Source organism: Seriola lalandi, unplaced genomic scaffold (genome assembly GCF_002814215.2).
Source record: "Seriola lalandi dorsalis isolate HSWRI2012SDOR001 ecotype SW California unplaced genomic scaffold, Sedor1 jcf7180002054298, whole genome shotgun sequence".
Taxonomy (NCBI): domain Eukaryota; kingdom Metazoa; phylum Chordata; class Actinopteri; order Carangiformes; family Carangidae; genus Seriola; species Seriola lalandi.
This window is the reverse complement of record NW_019524851.1, coordinates 83,801-101,129: the sequence shown is the minus strand read 5'-3', so window position 1 is coordinate 101,129 and position 17,329 is coordinate 83,801. Positions and strand designations below refer to the sequence as shown.

At 43.7% G+C, this 17,329-nt stretch overlaps 1 protein-coding gene across 1 annotated transcript in view; it reads left to right on the top strand.

Moving 5' to 3' along the window:
- The first annotated feature begins 1,613 nt into the window (after nt 1–1,613).
- myo1g (myosin IG) overlaps nt 1,614–17,329 on the top strand; it is a 37,301-nt gene continuing 21,585 nt past the window's right edge. Inside the window, exons 1-13 of the mRNA XM_087174001.1 lie at nt 1,614–2,108; nt 5,738–5,946; nt 6,509–6,602; nt 6,888–7,053; nt 8,623–8,676; nt 8,805–8,900; nt 8,991–9,107; nt 9,257–9,463; nt 10,106–10,251; nt 10,350–10,464; nt 10,803–10,973; nt 12,117–12,187; nt 16,449–16,605. Of these exons, the coding sequence (XP_087030127.1) occupies nt 2,014–2,108; nt 5,738–5,946; nt 6,509–6,602; nt 6,888–7,053; nt 8,623–8,676; nt 8,805–8,900; nt 8,991–9,107; nt 9,257–9,463; nt 10,106–10,251; nt 10,350–10,464; nt 10,803–10,973; nt 12,117–12,187; nt 16,449–16,605 (1,698 nt within the window). The 5' untranslated portion in view covers nt 1,614–2,013. The remainder of the gene's footprint in view (nt 2,109–5,737; nt 5,947–6,508; nt 6,603–6,887; nt 7,054–8,622; nt 8,677–8,804; nt 8,901–8,990; nt 9,108–9,256; nt 9,464–10,105; nt 10,252–10,349; nt 10,465–10,802; nt 10,974–12,116; nt 12,188–16,448; nt 16,606–17,329) is intronic.

The window sequence follows — 17,329 nt, the reverse complement described above, 5'->3', positions numbered from 1 at the left end:
GGGAAACCCGTCAGCGTTATTGAATTGTAGCTGAAACTAAAAACCAGTAAAACATATAACAATAACTTAACACTTACTTAAAATGCTACAGTTTTGATTTGGTCATTTTATTTCGAATGTGTGAAAGAAAGAAAAAACAAAAAACAAAAACAAACATAAAACAAAACAGTGAACTTATACCTACAGAAAACATGATGCAATGCAATGTCAACCACATCCGAAAGGGAGTGGGAAGAAGTCAACACTTATTGAATCCCACTCCTACTTCATAAATCAAAATCATAAATCATACAGTGGCTAGCATGTGGCTACATTGACATTTCGCAAAGCACCTGTAATAAAAGAGAACCTACAGATAATGTTCCAGCAAGATTATCTGAAGATCAGATAAAAGATCCCTGTCAATATTTGCTCGTACACACAGATCTGACGTCAGTGAAATTGTAACTGCTGGTTGCTATAGCAACTGAAAACAGTTTCAAAAGGATATTTCTGTAATGTTGGTGCAGACAGATCAGTCTGATGTTAGTCAGACTGTTTCACTAATAAAGACTGACAAAACATTAGACACCTTACACCCAGGTGAACTCAGTCCTAAGACTAATGTTACCATGGTAACAATCAATGACACCTGTGCTGACCAACAGCACCCAACAACAAGAAAAAGGAAAACATGGCCCATAATTTGTGGTTAGCTAACATAGTTATGGAGAGAGCAAAGAGAAAGAGTTTTAAGACCAAATCAGATTTGATTTTTTATTGTTTCACTCTTCATAGACTCTTGTAACTGTTGAATTCTTCCTGGAGACAAACATTTTCTGCTGAGGGTAAATGAAGTGAGTGATTGATTGGCCTTTTTTTTTTTTTAAAGTCTAAATTTACCCAGAATTCATTGTACCACAGTCTGGTTTAAGATATTCAAGAACTAAACTGTTTGTTTGAGTTGTTGAATTCAGAAGTCTGGCTGTTTGTTCTCTTTTAGACACAGTCAGAAACCGGCCCCTGATGTCAGTTACATTGTAACAGCTGTGGAACTTTCAGCAGCGGTTGCTATAGCAACAGAATGTTCAACTGAAAACAACTGCTGCTCTCAGAATTTAAAAGCTGCAGCTTGAGCACCAGTGGTTCCCAGTCTGTTTTAATAAGAAGTGATGTCGACCTTCGACCCTTAATCACAGGATTACATAACTGTTATAATAATTAATAATATTCTCATGACTCAGGAAGTCAGGAACCAAAAATCTGAAAAAGAGATGAATGAAAAGTTCTTGTAAAACTTCCTGATTTCAAGAAAAAGTCCAAGTGGACAGAAGCTGTCAGTACACTGTCTGACTGTATCACACACCTACAGTTACATGTGTCTTACATGGTCAGTTCTGTTAAACCTTTTGGCTTTGCAAGTTGCAGCTCGGCACAGCTGTGAGTTGGGAACCCCTGCTTTAGAGAAAACCCTCAGGGACAAGTTGTGCTGCCAATGCCAAGTTAAGAAAGGAAATGCCACGATCCTTCCCAGGAGATAAAGGCCATTTTCTACCCTCAAATTTGCAAGGTTAACTGCTCTTGTCTGGCAGAATGTCAGATGTGGGTTCCTGTGTCTGGGAAGAAGAGATACACAAAATTCACACAAAAGTCAAGGCTGAAAAGCAGAAGACTGAGGTCCTGTAGAGAGACAGACTCTGTGTAGTGACAGTTTAGAAACTTGGACTTGTGGCAGGAAGAGAGACAGAAGAGGATGCAGAAGTGTTGTGTGCTTTTAAAGATAGCCTCCTGCTATTTATGTAGGTTTGCGTGAGGGCGCAGGCTGACTGACAGGATGACGTGCTGTAGCTTGTAGACCACAGCTCTGGGTGACTTGACTAAGCACACCCTTGAATCCACCAGAGAACACGCCACGCCCACAGCAACACCAGAAGTCGACCATACTTCTCTTTCTTCTTCCTTGAGCCGCTCTCTGTTCCTCTGCGTCTTGTTCGTCTCTTATTTCTGTGTTAGGGTTAGCCACAGCAGACCGGCATGGCGGAGCTGGAGGGCCTGGAGTTTGGGAAGTCAGACTTCGTGCTCCTGGACGAGGTGACGATGGAGCAGTTTATGGAGAATCTGAAGTTGAGGTAAGGCCTGAGACTGTTAGAGAGGAGGAAGGGAGGGGAAGAGGGTGGCGGCGTCTGGGTGTCAGAGATGGACAGAGTAACTCTTCATACATACCTGATATATGAAGGACAACTTTATATTTCTTCATGTTTTTGTTTAGTTGACTGTAAAATAAGTTCAAATGAGTGTGAATAAGAGATACAAGTGAATACCATCATGATACTAGACTTTAAAACTTTCTTACACTAGAACTGAAATATGGAGTTGACTCATTGATGACTTGATGTTGAAGAGCCGGAGGCTGAGAGACATAAAGATGAGAGATAAAGGAAAAAGAGACATAACAAACATGAGTCTCTCCTACCTTGCTTTTCCCGCTCAGCCTCGGGGTTTAGATATAAACTTGTGGTTGATTTGATTTCATCGTCAAATTACACATGTAGAGCAAATGAAGCACATGGCCTAATGCCAACACATCAGCCAGTCTCATGTAACCCGAGTCGAACTTTTGGTTGATTTATCTCATGTTGTGACCTTTCTTCTCTTGGATGGTATCGATCCGGGACTTTTCACTGGCCACTCGTCTCTGAGTCCAGACAGTGTCTTCTTGACCAGTCTCACTTCCTCAGCATCTTCTGTGAGGCGTCATGTCCTCAGTTCAAACTGAGAAATCACAGTTATGTCCAGGGATCAGCAGAGGCAGACAAACAACAAAATGTCAACCAATATCAAATAAGCTCTAGATTTAGAGGAAATCATTCACACTTTCTCAGCTGACGTGTGCACAGCAGATGGCCCTCACTTAACATTGTTCACATAGTTACTCTGGCTTGGCGTCTGTTTACCATCACAGGTTGGCAAATAATGTATGCAGCTAGAGTTTCATCACACAGCCTGATCAGACTTGTCTGCTGCTTCAGTTGGTGCTGATATAATCCCACGTTCATGATTTGCTCTTCTTTCTCTACTGTGAGTTCAGTTCAGTGTGTTTGCATTTACTTTCCAGTTTTAGTCTGATGATCACGTCTCTGTCAGCTGGTTATCTTTAAAACTGATGTCCATGAAGTTTGGTTCACATAGACACCTTAGGGTAAGGAACAACAGATTTAATGTTGGTGGTTGAAGTATATATGTATAAAACTACCATTGATCAACACTGTATATCAAATCTGAATATGTTTTCATGGACAAGACATCAACATATGTGATACAGCAGGTGTAACTTCCAGGTGAGGACAGCACAATCAGACTTAGTGTTACTAGGCCTGATAATTATAGTGTTTGGTCAGTCAGTTCAGTATATTACCAGGAAGGACACTGAGGTCACTTCTCTATTTTTTACCCACTCAGGGGAAACCTCACAATTATTGTGGCAGATCAGTGTTTCTACTTTCAGGGGCGATTAAACCATTTGAAAAAGATTAAACTAGCTTATCAGTGACTGATGCTGCCATAATCATCGATAACTGTCTCTCAACTCGTGGGTGGGATGTTTCTTGACACCGCCCACACATCAAACTGAACTCCCTAATGAGTCTGACTTACTTCAGACCAAAACCTATGTTGCTTTCAGGATCTAAATGACCAATTAAGTGTACGTTAAAGTGGGAAGTTAGAATAAGTTCACTGTGCATGTGGCAGACAAAGTACTCAGTACTTTTACTTTAGTAAAATGTAAAAGTAGTAATCTGTTGTAATTAAGTCTTATAGTATATTCAAGATTTTTTTTTATATATTCAAGATTTAAGTAAAGAAAAATAAACCAAAAGTAACCAAAGTAAAACTACTCATGGGGGATAATGGTGCCTTTCTGAGGGTTATAATAATTTATATGTGATACTGTTAATATTATTACTGATAAGCAGCATTGTAATGTTACAGCTGGTCAAGGTAGAGCTAATTTAAAGTACTTTATATACTGTTGGACTGTTTCATCTATAAAAATGCATAATTAATTGGTCATATGTTTTGTTTGTAAAATCTTAGTTTGATAAGTAACTAGTAACTTCAGCTGCCAGAAAAAGTAATGGAGTAAAAAGTACAATATTTTCTACAGTAAAGTAGTGGAGTAGCGGTATAAAGTTAAGTCAAGTATGAGTACATCAAAATTGTGCCGGGGGGGGGGGGGGGGGGGGTCACTTTTGGCGGGACCCCCACCAAAAGAGGTAAAAACAACAGTTCGGGGCGATAAAACTCCTTCTCAGCTGTAATTGTACTGTCACATTATATTTCCCATGTTCACGCCCTGAAGAATCTTGTGATCTGACGTCAGACACCCCTAAAGTGGACCGTACCATTTCTGAACCTTGACGTGAGACAACGTCTCCTTTGCGTCACTCTCGTCAGTGGTTAGCATCCAGTGCTACAAGCAAATGAGACACTATAGGTAAATACAGTTAGCTAACTTTGGCTAACTAACTAACTAACTAACTATCAAGCTGGTTTAATACGCTTTACTTTCTTTCCGTCCGAGTTTCTGAATTAGATTGTGTCAAGTACCGACGGATGAACGCTAATGTTACGTAGTTTCCAATTTTAGCCTCAAGTCACCGTTTAGCAAACTAATGTTAGCTAGCTGATAGCAAGCCCTTTCATTTCCAGTGTCAGCTTGTCATTTCATTACCCGTATAAATGTCATATATGATCTAATGTTATCAAACTCATGGGCAGTGAGACAGTGGAGGATAAGTTGTTGTAAAGAGACGTTTTGACATTAATATAGAGTTTATTATTTCATGTCAATAGCCTTTGTGTGTCTGTGGTGGTTTAGTTAGTCTTCTACCTTTTTAATATTAGCTTCTATATCAGACACCATCTTTGTTTGAGTGGAGGAGTTTTACTTCAGGCTCAGTAACTGTATTAGCAGTGGTTGGAAATAATGATGTACATTCACTCTAAGCAAGCTACTGTACCCCCCCCCCCCCCCCTCAAATTAATACTCTATGGTCAGATAATATTTCTTTAATGAGTTGAGAGAGATTGTTGGAAAATTCCAGTAAACAAAGGGATGATTTCAGATCCTGAGGTCTGCACTGAACGTGTCCTCAAAACTCAGACTAAAATAAGAAGACTGCATTTCTTAACTTAGCTCGCCTTGACCCAACCTTGTCCTGTTATGATGTATTAGACCTACATGTGTGCACGTTAGGAGATTCAGCCTCTGAACTGGGACAGCGAGCCCAGTAGACACCTGTTGTTGAAGCTGACCTAACTGTTGCTCAGTCTCTAACACTGACTGCTTTGTTAAGCTCTATGCAACCAAAAAGTTCAGTAGCATTTTATTTAACAGCTCAATTGTCCCATGTGACATGACATTTTTACCCCTCCCAACTCAAGTAAACCCACAAGAGGTTACACAAGGCTGTGACGCCCTTTGAACCACAAGTTTCATTTCCTGCTTTCAGAGTACACACACTTGTGTCACTTCCTGTCAGCTTTATATGACATAGGTGCGTGATCTTTAATGGAACTTTTATCTTGATGGTTTTTTCATGGGTGGTGTGAAACTGTCATGGGAAACTGCTCTTTGCTCCCTTCAATTAGCAAGTGAATAAATCATAAATATGTAGAAGACACATGAGTGATATTTGCACATGTATGTGATCAGTTGTAATCCATCATGGTGTGGGATTGTGTCTTGTGTGCACAGGTTTGAGAAGGGTCGAATCTACACCTTCATCGGAGAAGTGGTCGTCTCTGTTAACCCTTACAGACAAATGGACATTTATGGCAAAGACAACATTGATGCGTACCGGGGCCGGGAACTGTATGAAAACCCTCCTCACCTGTACGCAGTGTCTGATGCTGCCTACAAGGCCATGAAGAGAAGGGCCAAAGACACCTGCATCGTCATATCAGGTCAGCCTCGTTCACACTCTCTTCACTTCACCACATGAGCCATAGTCCTGCTAGGTGTGAGCTGCCAACATCAAATCGATAGTTTAGCAGGAATGTGTCAAAGCTGGTGCTAAGATTCAGGGGAAAGGACCAAATGCAGACAACAGAGAGGGAAATGTAGTCCAGAGATTTATCAAACAAAAAGTAGAACAAATGTTTTCGAGTTGAGGCGGTCTGGTCAAAAACTGGAGAACAAGTCCAGTCAGGAGCTGAAAACCAAAATCCAACAAAAAGCAAAATGTTGTAAAAGCAGATGAAACAAGCAAAACACTAAGAACATGCAGTAAAACAAACATCACACTCTGATGCTGTATTAATATTGTATTCCTGTCTTTATGTTACTCTATAATCACACAGTATGCGTCTGCATCGTCAACAGAAGAATGGAGTTGTGTTTAGGTTCTCGTCGCTGCGATGCCACCTTCACTGTCTTCATGAGAGACGTTGTGAAATATTGTGAAATGCAGCTGCAGTTATCTTTTCATCAGAGTTGTGAAATTGTTGTGTGTTGTTGTCACTTCAGGAGAGAGTGGAGCAGGAAAAACAGAAGCCAGTAAATACATCATGCAGTATATCGCAGCCATCACAAACCCAAGCCAGAGGGCGGAGGTGGAGAGGTGAGAGGTGCTATGATCTGAAGGTTAAGATTAATTATTGATCATTTATTTACGAGTAATATGAACTAATATAGGATCCGTTAAGACAGAACTATAAACTGAAATGTCGAGCCTGCTGGGTTTTATTCTCAACTCCAACACAAATAAATAATTGGATCATGAGAAATTGATGTTGCCATAAATCATCTCACTCTCCTCTTCTCCTCTGACTCCTTCCTCCCTCCTCATCCTCACCTCCCTCCTGGCTGTTTCTCACATGTTTCCATCGACACTGTGATGAATCAGTGTGAAAAATGTGCTGCTCAAGTCCAACTGTGTGCTGGAGGCCTTCGGGAACGCCAAGACAAACCGCAACGACAACTCCAGCCGCTTCGGCAAGTACATGGACATCAACTTCAACTTCAACGGCGATCCCACTGGAGGACACATCAACAACTACCTGCTGGAGAAGGTGAGGGGGGGTGGGCAGGATGATGGAGGCCTTCACAGTAAACACAAACACAGGAGTTACGTTCTGGGACACAATGAGCTCACCTCCACAGGGAAGGTCTGCTCGTTTAGTTTTTGTTAATAACATCTTTTCTCCTGAACATGAATGTTTCATGAGGTGATGACAAAGAGGTGTGAGGGAACATCCATGAATAGATGTGTCTGTGAAGTCGGCGCTGTGTGTTAATGAATGGCTCACCTGGGGGGACTCGATGCTGCTGCATTTATTCGCTGTGTTAAAGAACTGTCTGGCACTCGGAGTCGGTGTGAAGGATGGTGGAGCCATGATTCACTGTCACAGGGCAGAAATAACCTCGCTGTCTCCAAGCTGTTTCTCCTGGAAACAGGAAAGATCGAAGCGTTTGTGTTGAGGGAAAAAAACAAGTGAAGTACAGACGCGCCGCTGGAAAAGGAGCCGGTGATAACTGGCCATTGGTTGCGGATGTTTCTTGGTGCTGTGTCTTTGTCTGCGTGAGGTCACGTTCATATTTCTCAGCTGCAGCTCTGGTGGAGGTGGGAAACATTTTCATCTGTTTAAACAGACCAACCAAACATGACATGTCTCAGGCAGGTGTTGGGTCACAACAGCTTCACTGCACCTCGGCATGTCTGATCGAGGCGCCTGGAGCCGGCTGCACAAAACACCTGAAGTTAAGATTTTCCTTAAAATAAAAACAGTTGCACAAAATACCCTTAACCCTTCTCCTCAACGTTTCCTTAAAATGTTCACTTAAGTGTTTAAGATTGTGTCCTTATCTTAGTGTTGTACTTCAGGAATCACTTAAAGTCGGTTAAACTGTTGCTCTAAACACATTCTCCTCAAAACATCTGGAGGATGAGGTCACAGGTATCACAAATCAACAGTCTCCATGGAAACAGTAGGATTTCACTGCTGTAAATGCCTCCACATTTTTCCTTAACAAAGGAAACCTTTTAAGAGATTCTCTGCAACAACCTTAAGTAACTCCCTCAGCTGAGGAGAAATGAAACCTCAAGTGTCGGACTTGGGCGGAAAACTGAAGGTGTTTTTTGCAGCCGGCCTCAGACCTCCTCAGATCTCTGTGGACGAAGCTTGTCACCCTGTTTCTCTACTTCTTCTTCAGGCTTTTATTTTATCTCGTACCAAAGCTCAGAAAGCTCAGGGACATTTCTGTGGTTGACACGTGAAGGAGACGGTCGAGTTTCTTTCACTTTTTATTTAAGACGTGTTTGGAGCGCTGATATTTGTCTTCTGTTGCCACAGAATATCACGTGAATGACTGATCACATCTATTCAGTTATTTAGCTTAATACAAATGAGTTTTCTTGTTTTCCTAGAGGCTGATTTTCTCTGCCTCCTGTGTGTTGCTTTGAGTCAAGCTAACACTCCTCTCTTGGGGGTGGAGCAAAAGCTAAAGTCAGACAACTGTTCAACAAACACCACTTCACCTTCAAAAAGAACTGGAACCTATAATAATAATTATGGTATTTATTACCAGTGTCAGAGTGTCTGAGGATGGATGTTTGATTAGTGTCTGTCCTCCTGTTTAAGTCCAGGGTGGTCCAGCAGCAGGACGGGGAGAGGAACTTCCACTCGTTTTACCAGGTGAAGTCTCTTCTGTGCTTCTGCTACAAAACATACGACAACGACGTTTCACTAACTGCTCACTGAAGTCTTTGAACTCCATTCAGTGGTAATGTTCGGTAACCGGTGTGTGTGTTGTGTTTGTGTAGTTACTGCGTGGAGGCTCAGAGGAAACACTGCAGGCATTTCACCTGCACAATGATCCTGCTGAGTATGTGTACACCAGAGAGGGAGCTGCAACAACCGTGAGTTCATCACCTGCGTCAGAGGAAGATAATAAAGATCCTCAGGTGGTTTTTTCTCTCTGATCCTTTTCTTATAAACTCTTTCTTCAGACGTCCAACAACGACCGGTCGAGCCACAGAGCCGTGATGAGCGCGCTGGAAGTGATCGGCTTCTCCGAAGAGGAGATTACCTCCATTTATCAGATCCTGGCCTCCATTCTGCTGCTGGTAACGTACAGAATATATGGTTTGTTAAAGTAGGAGACCATTAAAATTATAGTATAAGAATGTTAAATAAATATAGGTAAAGAATATTTTTACCATCATAATGTCTTGAGCTCATGTTTCTATAATGAAGTGCGTTGGTCTGTTTCCAGGGAAACGTGCAGTTTGAGAGCGATGGTGAGAGTGTTCAGATCGTGGGTCTGGAGGCCGTGAACCACATCGCTGAGCTGACGGCCACAGACCCGGAGAGCGTCAGTAAGACGCTGCTGTACCGCACCGTGGCCACCGGGGGCGGCGAGGTGATCGATAAGGGCCACACAGAGCAGCAGGCCTGCTTCGGACGGGACGCCTTCGCCAAGGTGCTGATCCCTGGTTCTGCTGGGTTACTGTCACTCAGCAGCTGATCAGGATGAGATGTGTGGTTTATACAGATGAATCGTTTTTCAGCGGGTGATGATGATGTTAACATCGTCATGGTAACATGTTTCTCTGATTTTCACACTTGTCACATTATCATTCCTCCACGCCGGCGACAGTCAGAGCCGTCTGTCTCTTTCTCGTGGACGTGATGTCTCAGTAACGCCTTGAAGGAACAAACATTCACCTGGACTCAAGGATTAACTGCTTAGATTGTCGGGGTCAAAGGTCAAGGTCACAGGGACCTCACAAAACATGATTTTAGCCTCGTGAACGTAACATCTGGAGAACTCCTCAAGGGAATCCCTTCACATTTGGCACATGCACCTAGACTCAATGATGGACTGAATAGATTTTGGTGGCTAAAGGTCAAAGGTCAGTGTGACCTCACAAAACACTTATTAGCCGTTACTCAAGACTTCACAGCAACGATGACGAAAATTTCACACACACGTTTCACTTTTCTTTGACTCTGGATGAACAGGAAGTGACCTGGAACTAGTGTGAGTGGCGGAGGGATACGAGCACGAGCAGGTGACTCTAGTTTTAGTTTATTAAACACTCTCTCTCTCTTCTCGCTGCAGGCTCTGTATGAAAGACTCTTCGGCTGGATCGTTGGCCGCATCAACAGTGTCATCGAAGTGAAAGACTACAACCCAGTGCTTCATGGGAAAAACACCGTCATCGGCGTGCTGGATATCTACGGCTTTGAGATCTTTGATAACAACAGGTCTTGTGAAACGTCCTGAGTTTCTTTTTTCTAATGAAGTTAAGTCAGTCACTGTCGGCGATGTTGCTCAACTGTTGTGTTCCTCTGCTGTCGGACAGTTTCGAACAGTTCTGCATCAACTACTGCAACGAGAAGCTGCAGCAGCTTTTCATCGAGCTGATCCTCCGACAGGAACAAGGAGAATACCAGAGGGAGGGCATCACCTGGCAACATGTGAGAGACACACACAGACAGTGACACACCTGACGTCCAGGTTACAAACATGTTCATCTCTTTAACACAGTTTCAATAAGAACTGATGACGAGCAGCTTCGTGAAGGAGGATTTGTTGTAGAGTTGGTGTTCCTGATAAACTGCTGCCACACATGTGAGAGGAAAACAGTTTGTGTGTGAAGCACTATGATGTCATTTACAACATGCACCTGGAACAGACCCCGACACACAGGACATGCACACACACACACACACACACACACACACACACTCACACACGGTAACCTGAGTAACCACCTGATTGATAAACATCGGCCCATTTCTCTGTGATGTCACAGATCGACTACTTCAACAACCAGATCATCGTCGACCTTGTGGAGCAGCCGCACAAGGGCATCATCTCCATCCTGGACGAGGCCTGCCTCACTGTGGGTAACGTCACTGACACCGTCTGCCTGGACAGCATGGACACCAAACTGGCCCAGCACCCCCACTACACCTCCCGCAAGGTGAGGACAGATGACATCATCGTCTGTCAGCTTAATGTCTCCTCATACGACTCTGTTGTTCCCAGTGAAGCTCAATCTGTCTCAGTAGCTGGAAGGTTGGAAAACTCGTCCTCCTTCACTCCTACGCTTTGATTCATAAAGTGGCGGTCAAGGATGAACTGATTAGATTTTGGTGGTCAAATGTCAAAGGTCAAGGTCACGATGATCTCATGTTCTTGTGAATGCGATATATCTGGAACGCCCAGAGAGAATTTCATCACAGATTCATTCACTAGTTATGACACAGTTTAACTCAAATCTGTAAAAGGATAAATTGACATTTTATATCCTGAAGGTCAAAGGTCAACTTCCCTGTGACATCATAATGTCCTGTAAAGACACTTCTGGCCATTATTCAACACTAACGCTGAATCTGCTGCTCATTAATAAAAACACTCCCTGCTGTCATTAACTGCTCAGCATGAAACTCAGAAGAAATGTTCTTGATGAAAAAGGGATCTCTGCCTTCACTGAGTAGGAAGTGGTGATTGGTTGTTGACATATCCTCCTCACACTTACAGTAACTCTGAAACACAAAATGAAGAAATCTCTGTTTCCGCCAGAAACACAGTTGTTAACGTTTGAGATCGATCTGTTAAAATCTCAAAGAAACTGTTCTGTACCTTTAAGTGGAGGAAAGTTGGACTGTGAATCATCACAAAATCAACCTGCCGACAGAAATGAGACGTTCTGTTCAGAGGTGAACGACTAAAAACAAAGCCTTTTATTTGGATTAATGTGACTGGTGAAAATTTAAGCCTTTCTGTCCAACTTTGGCTTGACCACTCAAAATATATTTTTTGTGCAGATATAAAAAGATAAAGTCAAAAACATTTGTTCTCAGATGTCTTTCTGGTTTGATTTTGACTTATAATATCGAATGAGAAGAGAAGCCTGGTGTTCCCTGCAGTTCCTCTGACTCAGGTGCAGGTGTGTGTTGTTGTCAGTAGAGGGCAGAGTTTCTCCAGTGTTGTAAATGCAGCCTTCATGTCTTCCTCCTACAGCTGACATCTGCACCCTGTACCTGTTTGTCATTTACATTTAACTAGATAAAAGTTGATATTTCCTGTTGCTGTGCCTCACTGTGTCCCTCCCTGTCTCCAGCTCAGCCCCACTGATAAAACCATGGAGTTTCAGAAACACTTCAGGATCCGTCACTATGCCGGAGACGTCACGTGAGTCGCTCTCACATTCACACACTTTGTTATAATCGTCTGAGCTGAAAAAGTGACAGGATGTTGTGCAGAGTTCAAAAGTGTAAACCTGTAATCCTCTGAAGAGGTCGGTGTGTGAGTCGCAGAGGAGCCCCAGTGATCCACAGAGACAGATTACTGCTCACAACCAGATCTCAGTCTTAATGTTTTTCTTTCCTTTAATGAGGTTTTGGTTTCATCACATCCTAATGAATGTGTGATGTATGATAACTATGATAGCAACACACACACACACACACACACACACACACACACACACACACACACACACACACACACACACACAGAGGAGATGGACAGTGACACCTTGAATCCCTCGGTCTATTTTCCGACAGGTGTCACAGATCGAGTGATCAAGATGTTTCGCATGAGATTAATTCATTTTACTGCACGTGTTGGAAGAACAGCTCAGGTGGGACGTTTGGAAAGGAAAGACGTCTCAGATGTAAATGTCAATTAAAATGAAAGATGTTTTCCTTAAAAACAGCGGCAGGATTCAGGTTTACCCCTTTCACCCTTTTAATTTTAAATCACGATGATGTTTATAAAGATCATCTTGGTCAGTTTTGCCTGTGGAGGTCGACACGTTACAGATAAGTTATTTTATTATAAATCACATGTACTGCTGGAAAATGGACATATATGAAATACCTGTCAGCGCTTTTTTAGCTTTGATCTTATTCTGAAAATACAATATTATTTCAGTGGTGGTTTGGTTTGTGATGGACTGAGTAGAGATGAAACAGTTTGTGCTCCAGTTCTCTGATGTGTTCACTGGATTTAACCGTGTCCAGATGAGGCCAGCAGTCAGCAGTCACCCGCCGTGGCTTTGGTTTGCAGAAGATCCCTGGTGCTCACGTGTCCTGCCCTCAATCTAGAGAGGGGAAGGACATTAATATGTCAAGGGAACACGAAAGGAGGAGGAGGGGGAGGGGGAGGAGGGATGGAGCCAGCTGATGAGACAGTTTTGGCTCAGTGAGATGTAGCAGCAGCAGTAATCAAGGAGAGCTGGAGGAGGGTTTACTGAGGGTCTTTGACTCAGGGAAATCCAGGCTAACACGATGTCGAACACGCACCCAAACACCGAGCAATCTCATCCATGTTGGACGCTCCAGATCCCAGACCATCACTGCAACGTGTGTTTCCTCCTTCATCAGCAACGAGCAGATCTCTGCTTCATCAGCCAGCGAAAGAGCCAACGCCACGCTGGTCCAATACTCCATTACAAGCTCCTTTAACCTTTCCTTTCCTTTCCTTTCCTTTCCTTTCCTTACCTTACCTTTCCTTACCTTAACTTACCTTTCCTTTCCTTTCCTTACCTTACCTTACCTTACCTTTCCTTACCTTACCTTACCTTTCCTTACCTTACCTTTCCTTACCTTAACTTACCTTTCCTTTCCTTTCCTTACCTTACCTTACCTTACCTTACCTTACCTTACCTTACCTTACCTTTCCTTACCTTACCTTACCTTACCTTTCCTTTCCTTTCCTTCCCTTACCTTTCCTTTCCTTTCCTTTCCTTCCCTTACCTTTCCTTACCTTAACTTACCTTTCCTTTCCTTTCCTTACCTTTCCTTACCTTACCTTACCTTACCTTTCCTTTCCTTTCCTTAACTTACCTTACCTTACCTTACCTTTCCTTTCCTTACCTTTCCTTTCCTTTCCTTTCCTTACCTTTCCTTACCTTTCCTTTACTTTCCTTTCCTTTCCTTTCCTTTCCTTTCCTTTCCTTTCCTTTCCTTACCTTTCCTTACCTTTCCTTTCCTTTCCTTTCCTTTCCTTTCCTTTTTCCTTACCTTTTCCTTTCCTTTCCTTTCCTTTCCTTTCCTTTCCTTTCCTTTCCTTTTTCCTTACCTTTTCCTTTTCCTTTCCTTTCCTTACCTTTCCTTTCCTTACCTTAAGGTTGTGTTGCAAAGTGTCACATCCCTTTTTTCACCAAATCTTTTAGTTTCAGTTTCCTGGTTTTAACAGTTGAAGCGTTGAACTGAAACTCTGACATTTAACAGCGTGACCCTCAGACTCTGTCAGTGGTGTTTGCAATGGATCTTGGGATAGTTTGGACCAAGTAGGAACCACCTGTTGGAGGAAAAGAAGGACACATTTGAAGGCGGGCACAGACATGAGTCTAAATGAATGATAATGTTGTTTCATGTGCTCACCTGATGCTCACCTGGTGCTCACCTGGTGCTCACCTGATGCTCACCTGGTGCTCACCTGATGCTCACCTGATGCTCACCTGGTGCTGCGAGGGCTTCGTCCAAGCCATGACGGTTCGGGTCCGACCTTGTTATTGGTTTAAATACTTGGTTACATTCCACCACTGCCAACGTTAACATGACGGGCTGTGTGTGTGTGTGTGTGTGTGTGTGTGTCTGTGTGTGTGTGTGTGTGTGTGTGTGTGTGTGTGTGTGTCAGAGCTGCATTGGTAATGACAGATGATTGTCCCTGTCGCTGCGTGTCCCCGTCACCCGGCCTCGGCCCGTCTCGGGGCCACATCAGGGTCGCTCCAGCTGAGCTGTCACCCCCTGTACATCTCTTCCTGGTGGCGCTGGCCCCCCATCATCCCCTGTCCCATCTTATCCCAGTCTATCCTTACTGTGGCTAAATATACCCTCGCCCCCCCCCTCCACTTTCACAGCTTTGACCTACTTCACTCCCTCCTCCTCTCTCTCTCTTCCCTCATCCTGTTTCCTCTCTCTCTCCTCCCTCTGTTCTGCCTCCCTCACCTGACTCATTTTAAATTCCCTGCAGTCTTCCAGCTGCACATGCAGCACTTTGAGCCGCCGCCACATATATCACCTTCGCTTACTGCACAACTTTATATCCCAGAGATCTGTGAGCTCGTCCCCTCCACCACCCTCGGTCTTCACTTAGATAAACTCTCCTCTGAAGCCTCCCCTGGTCTCTGGAGCTCTGCTGTCTTTGTCTCTGCGTGTCCTCTCCTGTCTGTCCTGTACTTGTGTATGAGTGTTGTTGTTGTGTGCTCTGATTGCTCTCTCTCATCCTTTCACACTCTGTCTCCCTTCGGCGAGCTTCCCAGAATCTGGTCAGGTGGTCTTGGCGCCCGTGAGCCAAGGGGACACATGTGTCACAGCCAGCCTCTCTTCTCTGCCTCCAGATGTGACAGCCGAGGACACGGTCACAGACAGGGCCACATGTGACATGCTCTGTGTGTGTGTGTTTTTACATTGGGATGTGTGTTTGCCACGGGGGGGGGGGGATAGTTGGAGCCGTGGTGGAAAGTAACAAAGTGCTTTTAATCAATTAACTAATTAATTAATCCGCTCCTGTACGTCAGGAAAGTCTGGAGGTTTCCTTTGAGTTTTACACAGACTGTAAATACTGAACAACGTACAAGAACTGGGCAAACTTATTTCTCTCAAGTGAACGCATTACACCTCTGTACGATACAATAAGACACATCGCACATCTGTTCAGGGAGGCGGGTGTGTAGGAGCAGGATGATCACACTGTCTCGCTTTAATAACGACTTATTCATGATGTTCATCAGGCTAAAGGAGCCATCTTACACAGGATCAGCTGTAACCCGGCAACCAACCACCTCAGCCCGGGTACAACACAGAATAGAAATCCACACACATCAATTCACTGTGAAACAGTTCTGTTATATAATAATTAATATTAAAATTTTAAAAAGACAAATTAATCTCACGTAAAGACATCGGCAATGTGTCTTTTTAATAAATGTTTCCATTTTCCATTTTACAACATTTCTCTAAAAAGCAAAGGTTAGAGAAAAGTGTAAACAAAATAAAATATAGATTTCTGTAATCAGGTTTTTCTTCTCACGGCCCCCAACATTTATCTCGTGACACGTTGATGGGGCCGGATCCGCAGGTTGGGAACCACCTGACTAAAACAACTGTATATAAAGTAAAACTAGCTTCAGCTGCAGGTTTTAAAGGCAGGACTTTGTGGTTGTGACCTCAGTGAAGAGAGGGTGTGGTTTAATATGCTCAGTTTGTGTTTCTATAAACAGGAAGTACATTTAATATGAAACAGTCAGTCTGAGTTAGTGCTGAAGGCAACACTCACACTGCAGCAGCCTGATGCAGCTGAGCCTCACTGACCTGCAGCTGGTGGACCAGCAGGTCACCCCCCCCCTCACTGTCTCTGTCTCACTCTCTCTCTTTGCCCCCCCCTCACTGTCTCTGTCTCACTCTCTCTCTTTGCCCCCCCTCACTGTCTCTGTCTCTCTCTCTCTCTCTCTCTCTCTCTCTCGTAGTGCCGACCCAGTCCTGAAGGAGATGTGGCCAGATGGTCAGCTGAGCATCACTGAGGTCACCAAACGACCCCTGACTGCCGCCACCCTCTTCAAGAACTCCATTGTGGCCTTGGTGGATAAACTAGCGTGCAAGGTCAGTTATATTGGCTCATGATCGACTTCCTGTTCCCATCTCTTGAACTGAGGGGGAAGTGGTAGGTGTCATCTTTAATTTCTCTTACCTAATGGTGACAGTAACAGCTGAGAAGGTCAAATTACTGTATGACGTAGATCTTCAAAGAGGAAGATACTCCACTCTGTATTCACAGAACAGAACGGTGCCGGACATACGACCCCATACCCTTAGAAATAAATACAGATCTTTCTTAGAGGGAGGCGTTGATAGTCCATTCTAACAGAACAATATCGTTCTCTTAGCTTTCGTGTCCATTTCAACTCATTTGTCTCATAAAATAAACCTGATTTTAATTATTTATGGTCCAAAGCTCAAACGTTATTTTCTCAGTTTGCCCGAGTATGAAGCTTCTCTTTTGTCTCTGTCGGACAGCGCGTGTGTCAGATTGAATGTATTCGAGTGTGTTTGTGTTAGTAGGTCTTAGCTCAGCGTCCTCTGCTGTGACCAACAGGGCGGCGCTCTGCACCAGGGTAAACCTGAATGACACTTCGTCACTGTGCATCAAACTATAGACTTCTCATGGTGTCAGAGAGGAACACTTTCTGTAGGTTTCCTCCTCTTGCTGACTGAGGAGGAGGAGGAGGGAGGAGGAGGAGGGAAGAGGAGGAGGAGGGAGGAGGGAAGAGGAGGAGGAGGAGGAGGAGGAGGGAAGAGGAGGAGGATCGAAGAGGAGGAGGAGGAG